Below are 11281 nucleotides of genomic sequence, written 5' to 3'. Positions count from 1 at the left end.
GTTCCTTGTGCGTGCGGTAGTTCCTCGACACAGTCCCTGTGGACAGGACGTAATACAATTAATGGGACCCTCGGTAGCGTTTGGCGCCAAATACATGAAAAAGACTGCGGGAATTAGAGTTACCTTATAAAGTATCGAAGGTAACAAGATACGTCAAAATCTGAGAGTCTTAGCTACCCGTAGCAAAGGATTCAGAAGTCCCATAGAAGCCCAGATCCTATGTTAGCGCTTGATGGTCTAAAAGTTGGCTAACAACCCAGAAGTGGGGGTAAAAGAGAGATCGTATGTGTTAGCCAACGATATCTCACATACGAGAGGAAGAGAGACGCATATAGAAAGGCGAGTATTGAGGGTAAGATAAAGAAAAAATGCAATTTGCTATATATTGCCATAATATTAAGAAAGATGGAGAGATGACTACAGCGCCGCCATCCGTTGGCTAACGTACTATTTATCCAGCATCGAACGTCCGTATCCTTCTGGGCTTCTATGGAGACTTCTGAATTCTTTACCTGTAGATGAATTTTCATGATTTTCTTTCAAAATACTTCAAAAAGTTCGTTCCATGGGTAGTGCGACCGAATCGTTTCCATTCGGATTAGAGAAGGAAACGTATCCGATTAACCTGCTTCTTGACAGAGTCAGGTGTAATTACGTTTCCTTAAACAGAACTGGATTTAATCTTTCGGCAAGTCAGGATTTATGTCTAAAATAGAAGCAGTGAGTGGACGTGTATCTCGCTCGTTACGTGCAGCGAACATCCTTAAATAGTAATGATTAATTAAAGGACTAGTAATAAATTGTTAACGGCTCTACCAGAGGATAAACAGATATCGACATACAATAGCGATGTATGTACGACAGATGGACGTTCGCGGAAACGTTATACAATGACAATTGCCCTCAAATGACAATGACAATCAATTTATCAAAGAAAATTTAGAGGAAACGTTTAAGATATCCAGATCATCGAATGGTTTCCTGTATGGACGTTAAAGATGCTTTAGATTTTCTTTTGCTGCCTCGGGCCGTGCCCGAATTCCATGCCAGGTCCAGAAGAACTTCGTGACAGGGATATTCTAAGATGGGAAAAGAGAAACGCACGAATCCCCGATTCAGTTCGAATGTAGCGCGCGCATCGAATACCAAATTGATGATACGTCATCGGAGCTTGTTCGTGAAATCGAGAAGTTACACTTTGTCCCTGTATCATCGCCCGCCTTAAAAGATTATGCATGCAGCCAAAGACCCGCTCGGAGAAAGTTGCGGAACAGCTCGGGGCTCCTTACTTTCACTTCTCATAGATTTGCGTTTATTAAGCAACTCGTCTTCGCCGCCGCGCTCTTTCCGAGACCTTCGGTCAATTATCTCTTTCCGAAGACTTAGCTAGACGACTAGCGTCTCTAAGTCTATTGCCAGGAGACCATATCGCGTGCCATATAATTTGCAGACCAGAAGAATAAACATTGTTTAAGGTGAAGTGAAACACGTCGAGGAACTTGATCGACGTCGATAAAAAAGATTTTTCTAAATGCCTACGTTGCCGACGTTCGTTTTTATATTGACAGCTGTGTCGAATTATATTGGGTACTGTACCAAATGGCATACTCCACCTGTCGTTTTCGTACAATAATTATAAAGAAATCGAAGTAAAACTCCAGAAATCCTCTGGATTCATGCTCTCTGGGGCCCTAATTGACTGCAGAGGGACCCCCTGCGCCATTTGTGATTTCCAGGTCAATTAAATTTTCACTCCGAGACCTCGTGTTACCATCGTTTTAGCATAGAAGCGCACACAACATTTTTTTTACCTTTATCCCGTTCAAATGCGAGTTTATCGACTACCAGAGGGTTCTAAATTGTCGTAAAATTGTCCTGATCCTTTCGATTCTCATATCAGAGCCCTCGATAATTGTATATTGATTGAAATATGTGAGCTCGACGCCATTTTGGTTTTGGTCTGGGCTGAGTTAAACAATTTAAAAAAAAAATCCAAATTTTGAATGTGTCAGGACAATTTTTAGATGATCAGGAGTGACGTGGCAAAGTTTCGGACAGTTTGGTCTAATACCCTTAAAACAAAAATTTATTCGAATCGACTGATTTGAAGGGGGTTTCACTTCACCTTAAATAATTTTAACACGCAACTGTATCATTGGGCTCTTGAAATTACGTTACTTATTAACAAAAAATAAATGGTACTTCGAATACCTATATTGCAGTATTATTGTACTTGAGGCGCGAGAAAATTTACGTGTTCTACTCAAAGTAATGTACCGTCCCAACGTAACGAGGTAACCGTATTTAATCGTCTCGATAAAAGAAAATTTTTCTTACGAGGATGTATGGATGGAAATGTTATGGAAAAAAGCGAACATGGTAAGACAAAGGTATATATTTCCGTATCAAAGGGAACTGACTCAACGAGAAGACGTTTCACGGGTGTACGGTATTTTGAGGTCTCGATTTATTTAATAAAAACAGGTAATCTCGCTCGTTAACGTTGCTTACAGCACATTTTTTTTTTCTTTTGGAAATATAAAAACCATGACGGATATTTGTACAGTAGTGATAAATAACTTAAGAATTATTTCACATTCGGTAATGAGGTATCAACGAAATTACCAAGGATCCTCGAACGCCCGTGGATGGTATTATTTGTACACGGTAAATAATTGGAGGCAGAACATCTTCTTGCACAAAGATTATCACGAGAACATGGTTTACCATTTCTTCCACAAGATACCTTCTTTTTAGCTTTGGTCCTTCTTAAACGGTACCATTGATGGTATTTTCACTTCTATAAGCACGTTCAATCAATCAATCCATGTGAAATAAAGGCATTTCACAATATGACATGTTATTTATTTCAATTACAAAAATTGGACAATTCATGTCACCTTCGGTGGTAGGTGATTTCTTTTATTTTTTATCAAAAATATCTCACAAATAACTAAATCGTAAGTTTCAATGTAACATGTAATTAACGGAACAATATAGCTACGACTGTTTAATCTTAATGCGAAAATACCATCATTGGAAATCCTAAAAAGTGAGTCTAATAAGAACTTATGGAACGTAAGAATAAACCGTTGATTAAGCCAAATTTGCATTTCACTTATGGGTATAAGCGAGGCATCGGAATTTGATTTTCGTATTCACAGCGGGGAAACAGAGATAACAGGGCTCCCTATATGTCAAGCTCGCTGAATTAATCTGTCGTCAATGCAAGAAAATGTGCAACCTTCGTGGTCTATTTCTAGCGTACAAAGTAAGAAAGTTTGCACAAATCGCATTTATATACCACATAAGTATTTATGCTTCCACTCTAGCACTCAATGTTCAATGCTTCCTTTCGATCACACTTACTTCCTGCAATAAAAGAAATATAATTATGGTATCATCACTTATGGCACCGGTATTAACATCACTGTTAATAATATGGTAAATTCCTTAATCTCTGCAGACGTTTAATGAAAAAGTAAATAATGGAACGATACAGTATCTTATCATGATGGTTTCATTTTTATAATATTTAAAGGTACAACAGTTAATAGTTCTGTGAGTTAGGCATAATTAAATTTTCTGTACAACGATGTCATATTGCTGAATTACAATAAAGGATCGTTTAAATACAGAGCAGACGTTAAATCGATTTCTTTCTAGTCTCACGGTAATTTAATTCAGCCGCAAAAATCAAGAAAAGAATGCAGAGCAGAGTATTAATAATTATTATTTCTGCAGACATAGTAGTTTAGTAAACTATCGAAATAATGAGCTAATTATTTACCTGGATTTCTTGGAGGATCTCTCAGAACTATCTTCGCGCGAGCGTTTCTTGCTACTAGACGAGGAGTGTGACGATTTGTGCTTGTCGTGCCTATCGTGTTTGTCGTGTCTGTCGGACTTTTTGGGACTGTAACAATAAAAAACAGAAAAAACAGATATTATTAAATGTTCCAAAGCATGCAATTGCCGCCGGTAATCACCTGTGTTTGGACGATTTGGAAGGAGACACTTTCTTGTGTGAACCCCCACTCCGCGATCGATCCGATCTTTAATTATCGATGCATTAATATTTGCATTTATATTCACGAAATATTAATATATGTATATCTATCCTCAATATGTATATGCATTTCATTTTCCGTTCTGATATGAACGAAACTACAGATTTACCTTGGATGGACGAAACCAATTTTTTATAATAATACTCTGAATGATCTTACCTATGTTTGTCCGATGATTTCCTATCTTTTCCGCTAGATGAATGTTTGCTCTTTGAACTTGAATTCTTGTGCTTGGAATTGTGCCTTGAAAGTATGAAGAGAAATTGGTTAATTCCAATTTAATAGAAGGAAGTTAATTTACAAAGGTTCGTATTCACAGGCAGGTAAAACTTGCGAAAGTTGATCTCAGACATTTATTGCCGATAACGTATACGATTTTAGAAGCGAACTTGTGTGACAAATCATTGCCAGATAGTTAAGAAACTCGTGAATGCGCTTACTTTAGAAGGCTGCTCAAGACAATTTCAGTTAGGTCCAGACATTTTTGCTTCAAATTTCAGATGTCTGGATTTGTGTGTAATTCATAAGATGAAAGAATGAAATAGTTAAAGCAGAGAAGACGTCTATCCTCTGATAATGAGAAATGTGTTACTTGTTCCGGGATTTCCATTATTAATCCTTTTAACAGCGTTTTCTCAAACCATTCTACATCTAATCCATATTTTTCTCGTATCATTTCAAGTCCTTTGTTTTTTATTGTTTTATTATAATTACAGCAGCAGTAACTACCGTTTCATTAGATGACATTATAAATACCAAATATCTCGTGCTCAAGTAAAATTGCCGCAAGTTTATGGCTAGAGTGTAGATGCCAAAGCAAATTACTTTAGCTAGTCGTCTTTCAGGTCCTTGCTACAGAGACTTGAGCCAATAAATTTGCTCTGAATTTGTTGGAAGTGTATACGTAACAGCAAGTTGCTCTAGCAAGACATGTCGCAAGTTACTTGCCCGGGGACACGAGCCTTGAAACTTGGTTGAAAAGATCGTTGATCTTTTGAATTAACTTACCTGTCTTTTGATGGAGATGGGGATTGTCTTCTACTAGACTTCTTCTTTTTACTTGAATTATAATCATCCTGGAAGCGATCATCTGCTCTCTCTTTGTCCTCTTCTGCTGCTTCCCTCTCTAGGTCTGACCAATCCTTCCCAGACTCTTCAGAACTACCTAACTCTTCTTCTAGACAAAGTTATGGTTTATAGTACTCCTTCTTTTTTATCAGGTGAGTAAAACTAGGATACATTCAGAGTTTATGCAATCGACATAATTGAAATTATAGGTATAAATTTGATGATAATATTTCAATCGATACGCTTAGTATTTAATTTGTCATTTACCTTCGCTATCAGAGTCTTCCGAAGCTTCCGAATATTCCGAATCATCGTCAGACTCTTCTTCGCTCTCCATGTCCGATGGCTGCATACAAACGTAAGCTTAGTAATTTTCATGGTGAATTAATTAGAAGAGTAAAGAACATTTTTAAATTGCCCTGTGATATGAAATGTCTTAGTTGCATGCTTAGCTTCTCACTTCGTAAGCATCGTCCTCTTCTTCTTCTTCATCTTCAACTTCCTCATTTTCGGCATCACTCTCAGGATCAAGGAAAGTCCAGCCACCACTGTCAAAAAATCCTTCTGGATCATCCGTGATGGTTTTCATAATTTTCGTCCAATTCAATGACTGTACGCCCTCGGAATACCGGATATCACACGAGCTGTAATAAACGTGGAAGTGTTATTATCAAAGATAGAAAAAAATGTTACATAAACAGTATTTCTAATGAAGTAAATTCGAATGGTCAATACATACTTCAACCACTCCTTAACATGATCCAGCATGTTCATGGGAATAGCGTTGACCATAGCAACTTTCCTGTGGTAATCCTTGAAGACAAATATCATATCGAAGTTCTTCAAATGAAACTGTACTCTTTCAAAGTGTACAAGTTCAACATCTTCTAACGTGATCACAAATGGAGGCTGAAATCAAGAATCAAGAAATTCATATCTTTTCACTTTAATAGGTGTAGTTGAATTATCGCAATGGTTACTGGTACAACGTATGGAAATCAGATTTATATTTTTCTGATTTTACTTCAATATCGTTCGTGATGTTTGCAATGATATTTAAAATTTGAAATTGGTATCTTTTCAACGGCAAATATTTTGGGTTAATGACACGCGAGTAATCTGAGGATAGTAAATAAATGTATAATATATTTACCCATTCGGTAAGATTAACCAAACAACCGCTGGTAGGCTGCAAAAGGACGGTGCTCCTGTAAGGTGCACCAGGGAATCCTAACTCTCTAAAAGGCGTATCAAATTCGATCTCTTGCTTGGTCATCCCCTCAACCTTACATAGAGAAAATTAACGATATTAGTGTATGGTTAAATATTGTAATATGCAATGCTTTTATTAGGCATCCTGTAACTATGAACTCCTCATTAGCCTTCTGCTATTACCTTCTCACAAAAGCTTTTAAAGGCAGTTTTCAGTTTGTGCCTCAGTTCTCTTTCCGATTGCTCAGCTGCAAGATCATCACGGTCGTGCATGTGCTGATGCTTTCCGAGATCTGTTGTAATCTCTCCTACTTCCGTATAAAACTGTACATCTACATGTTTCTTTTTACCAAACATGATGGCATGCTAGGAATAATAATACAATACAAGAATAAAATATCTCATCAAAAGTATTACATTCTTTGTAGATAGAGATTATTGCTTAACCCTTTGATTGCTAATGGCGTATATACACATCCAACATTTGGTCCACTATTGCCTGCACGTAGTCACGAATTTCGCCCATACGTCAAAAGGGCTTAGCAGTCAGAGGGTTAAAATATTTCATTTTAATGTATTTACTCACCTTTAGGTGAAAATGAAGAAGTATTATCATTTCCCCATCACAAGGCTGGAAGAAGGCGTTTTTGATATTGTTATAAAGTATATCGACTTTGTCACCTCTGACCGAAGTGTAACGGAAGCCATTGCTATGAGCTTCTAATCCTCCAGTCATTCTTTTAGTGACAATGTTCGGTCGAATATAAAGGTCTTTTAGTTTCGGATTTCCTTTGTTCTGGGAGAGTACTAATGTGTCTTGTTTCACCAAGTCTTCCTTTTCCCTTTCCTCGGCTTCACGATTCTTAAACTTCTTTTGAACTTCCTTAATGAGTCTGAAGGCGGTGTTGAGATTTGACGACGGTGCAGATATCTCGCCAGGCTCTTTGGTGTTTGTACTCCGATAAGTTCTAAGAGAGTTTAGGTGTTAGATGTTATTATTTGAAATAATACTAACTCAAGTATTACCCTTTTTAAAAAATCGAAACGAAGAAATAATGATATACTAACACTTCTTTAACAAATGTGGCATCGGGTTGCGGATAAGTCCCACCTTCGTTTCGTCCCATTGTTGCTCCGGGGTGGAAGAAGTTTATCCTGAGATACGTATAGTCTCCTTCTACGGACTGGGAAATATTCTTGATTGTAGATATGTGAAACGGTACGGGTATACCAAAAATTGGCAGGATAACCGTCTCATACTTCTTATCTGAAAAGTAATTTGAGTAACTTTAAACTAGAAAGAACAATTTGTACTTTGAAAAATTCCGGCTTATATTAATCAAGTGCTAGGTACAAAATATAGATGCATCTTGTAATGATTAAAAATATGTACTTACCAACATATAGTTTCAATTCTTTAACTTCTGGTTCTCGTGGCATATGATTGAGGCTTTTGTATGATACAGTTGATTTTCGTATTTTCTCCTGTTCTTTGCCACCGGATTGTTGCGCCAGTCGAGCTTTCGCTATTTCGTTTAATTGTTGGGCGAGTTCTTTTTGATGTTGTTTTCTTTTTTCTTCAGAGCTGTGCTCTGTTCTTAACTTTGATTCAATTACCGCAGTTCTCTTTCCTCTGCCTAAAATTTCAGGTTTTGGCTCATTTTCTTTTCCGCTACCTTCTTCCTCTTCCTCTTCGTCGTCTTTTAAGAATATCCCAATATTTTTTATCTTTTTCTTTGAAGGTGTTAACACGGTCGCTGGTTGACCCTGAAGTATGAAATAAAATAAAGTTAAAAAATATGTAAACATATATCTTATATCTGTACTACTTAAACGCAACAATGGGACTTTACACTTTACCTCATTGACCATGACGGTGTCTCCAACGAAGAGGGCATAAATCTTCCCTTCTTTATCGGTAGCATCTGGATTGGTAAGACTGGAAAGGCCAACATTGACGCTAAATACCATTCCTTTTTTGATCGGAACATGAGTCTTTGGAGCTATTAGCAATGAACTTTCTCTAAATTCGATACCCATTGCGAAACCAAAACTTTTAGTCAAGTGATCCAACATATTTGGCTTTTCCGATTTAACGAACTTAACGCCAGTGTCGTAAACTTCGCTTATTTTCGTGCCAGCCACCATTTTCTTTAAAATTTCTTCTTCAAGTTGCAACAGAAAATTGTAATTTTCCTAAAATTCATTTTTTTCTTTTAGAAATTCTTGTAATTCTTAAAGTTGAATGTATGATATCGATACCAATCGTCTTTCATGTAACATTTCTAAATTAAATACCTCAATCGTTTTTGTAGGGTTGACAAGTAATGTACGAACGATGTTAGAACAATATGACTTGTAGCGTGCTCCAAGGGAGCAAATAATTACACCAAAGTGCAAAATGTTTTTATCGCTCACAACACTGAATTTTAAAGAATAATTGCCACCACTTTGGATGATCGCTGGATAACACATATCCACTTGCGTAACATCAACTCCTGTGACAAATTTCTTATTGGATATAGCGGTATCGACTCCTTCTGCTAACTTTGAGTGTTTCACTTTCTGCAAATTATAATTAATAAAAAATAAGAATCCAGTAATTCTTATTGATGTATACATAATAAAGGAAACATTTATATACTTTATCCGAGTCAATGATTTCCATTATTTGATCCTTCAGATATTTTGTAAAAACATCCGTGGATACCAAGCACGCCTTTTTTATTGTAATGATTTCAGCATCTTCTTTTGGACACATGACATATGCTGCTGCGGCGCTCACATCAACCTGTAGTGTAATCATGTTTGTTTTACATATGTCCGGAAGGGTTAAAGAAAATGTAATTTTTCAAAATATATTACCGTATCAAATGATTCTGCTTTCAAGGCAGCTCTCCATGCATCCATAAAGGCACCAGGGTAATTTTCTTTCGAGAACACTCCTAAGGTTTTACCCTTCTTACTGTTCTTTACGACCTCGATTAGCTTTGCGAAATTAGCTTTATCTTCATCGCTCTTTAACATTACAAATATAACATAAGTTACTTAATTTCTTAATTATTCAAATAAGATTTATTAACACGAACAAAATTGTACTTACTCTGTCTCTCATAAGTAATTTTACGGGGGGTACTCCTGTATCTTCAGTCTTTTGATTTTCAACCTTTCTTAGAAATTCAATCTTCTTTTTACTTGCCAGGAAGTTAATGGAATTTTCACCAAGTATCATGATAGTATCCGTAAGTTCATAACTTAACAACCAAGTCTAAAAAAACCATCATACATTCTATCGTTATAAATATAAATACTATATGAATTAAAAGTATCGATAAACTATTTTACTCTGTGATAATAAATTTCTAAGATCTTGCGAATACCAAATATTACTCTATAATAAAATGCTCAATGACAGCTTTTCAATAAAGCACCGCTAATAAATTACAAATGGTTGCTGGTAAATTTACAGGTCTTAGAAAGCATACATGAATGTGTTAACGCTATTAAGATCAATCTACGCATTATGTATTATAAAAAAATGTTGGCATCTGTTGTAAGTAAGGTTAACACATTCACCGCTATCTAACGTTACTCCATAAGATGGTAATATTATGGATCAATCTACGCATTATGTATTATAAAAAGCTGGCATCTGTTATAAGTAAGGTTAACACATTCACCGCTATCTAATGTTACTCCATAATATGGTAATATTAACTTTGCTCTTTACCATGCATTACTCAAAACAATTTAGTAAAGACAACTAGGTAATAATTGTATGAAAAAAGGAGAGTAACCTGAAGAGCGATGGATTTGCTATATACAATGTCCTCATCAGTGCCGACAGCAGATACTAGACAATCCATTTTATTAAAACTGTCATCCATTCCTGCTTCTCCATCCTGTCAAAAGGAAAGCTCAAAAGTTAACCTCGAATTGAATGTCATTTGGAAATAAACGGAGATTAATAGAAACTTTCTGACTAACCTTCCATGCCGCATACAACCGTTTCATGCGGCGGAAAAACGTGTCTTTATCGAGAGAAACGTTTGCCATGGTTCGGTGTGTTTAGGTTGTTAAATAAAGAGACGCGAATGTCGGTCTTGGATTCTGATAAAACTGTGAATTGTCCCCAGCAGTTTCGTTGACTCGAAAGGTATTATTCGCAAATAACTCGGAAGAACTCTACATTTTCTTTGTTTTCAACCATTAAAACGCGAAATACGTTCATAAACCACCTTCCAGAGCGGATATGGCGGGATTCGTAACCAAACGGTAAGCGGCACAAAACCAAGTAATATAAAGGAAGGAAAAGCATTTCCCGAAAATCTTTAGCATTTGTGGCGTCACCTGGGAGCCTGTTACGTAAAATTAAATTCTCAGTCTACGTAACATAACATAATGGAACGAAGAACGTAGCTGAATATTATTGGCTTACATATTCGCTATACAAATCCAACGATTCGATGAAATCGCAATTATTGAGCGACAGCTCTCCTATGGGTCTTCATTCACGCCAATGAACTAAGTACACATTAAAGTACATTTTATTTCCATGTTCCAGGCTTATCAGTCGAAAAAGGTATATATATGTCAAAAACAGTTTTCTTTCCGTAGATAAAGATAAAATCAATAGAAATTCATTTAATTACTAATTTTCCGCATTCAATTAAACATTTTTTTTGTCTTTGTTAGCTTTTAATGTATCACTTTAAAAGTTAATGGTTCTTTCTGGTTTAATTTGTATACCGTAGACAAATTTTGATTGGACGTTTAATGTTGCATTTTATTCAATGTTTATTATTTATTCTTTATTATCTAATTCTTTATAAATAATGTGTGTGAATTCGTGAATTCTTTATAAATAATTTTATATCGGATTATAGCATTTTTAAACACCCCGTATATGGCGCGATTAGACTGGAGTCACA

At 36.1% G+C, this 11281-nt stretch overlaps 1 protein-coding gene across 4 annotated transcripts; it reads right to left on the bottom strand.

The window, feature by feature from the left end:
- Nucleotides 1–2434: 2434 nt before the first annotated feature.
- LOC105703801 (FACT complex subunit spt16) lies at nucleotides 2435–10618 on the bottom strand. 4 transcript variants are annotated; one of them, XM_012432482.1, is made up of 20 exons: nucleotides 10338–10618; nucleotides 10148–10252; nucleotides 9454–9618; nucleotides 9216–9368; nucleotides 8995–9141; nucleotides 8649–8915; nucleotides 8211–8546; nucleotides 7748–8117; nucleotides 7419–7617; nucleotides 6937–7318; nucleotides 6534–6716; nucleotides 6292–6423; nucleotides 5878–6047; nucleotides 5599–5782; nucleotides 5406–5484; nucleotides 5079–5247; nucleotides 4230–4313; nucleotides 3990–4055; nucleotides 3791–3916; nucleotides 2435–3372 (listed from the first exon to the last, which is right to left on the bottom strand). In XM_012432482.1, exons 1-20 carry the CDS (start codon nucleotides 10404–10406, stop codon nucleotides 3366–3368), a joined length of 3393 nt encoding a protein of 1130 aa, XP_012287905.1. In that variant the 5' UTR covers nucleotides 10407–10618; the 3' UTR covers nucleotides 2435–3365. The 4 variants fall into 4 exon arrangements, with proteins under 4 accessions (XP_012287905.1, XP_023290423.1, XP_012287906.1 ...); XM_023434655.1 differs by having other exon boundaries at nucleotides 5079–5244; XM_012432483.1 differs by lacking the exon at nucleotides 3990–4055.
- Between the last annotated feature and the right edge of the window lie 663 nt (nucleotides 10619–11281).

Source organism: Orussus abietinus, unplaced genomic scaffold, assembly GCF_000612105.2.
Source record: "Orussus abietinus isolate OABI.00-Male unplaced genomic scaffold, Oabi_2.0 scaffold87, whole genome shotgun sequence".
NCBI classification, from domain to species: Eukaryota; Metazoa; Arthropoda; class Insecta; order Hymenoptera; family Orussidae; genus Orussus; species Orussus abietinus.
The sequence above is the reverse complement of the archived record's forward strand: the minus strand, read 5'-3'. Positions and strand labels throughout refer to the sequence as shown.

Bases quoted from the DNA above. Each gene is read 5' to 3' on its own strand.
- LOC105703801 (XM_012432482.1), bottom strand. From the start codon at position 10,406: ATGGCAAACGTTTCTCTCGATAAAGACACGTTTTTCCGCCGCATGAAA. The intron at 9,142-9,215 runs GTAATATATTTT...ATTACACTACAG, and splicing joins AAGCAGAATCATTTGATACG to GTTGATGTGAGCGCCGCAGC. The intron at 5,485-5,598 runs GTGAGAAGCTAA...GTTTGTATGCAG, and splicing joins AAGAGGACGATGCTTACGAA to CCATCGGACATGGAGAGCGA.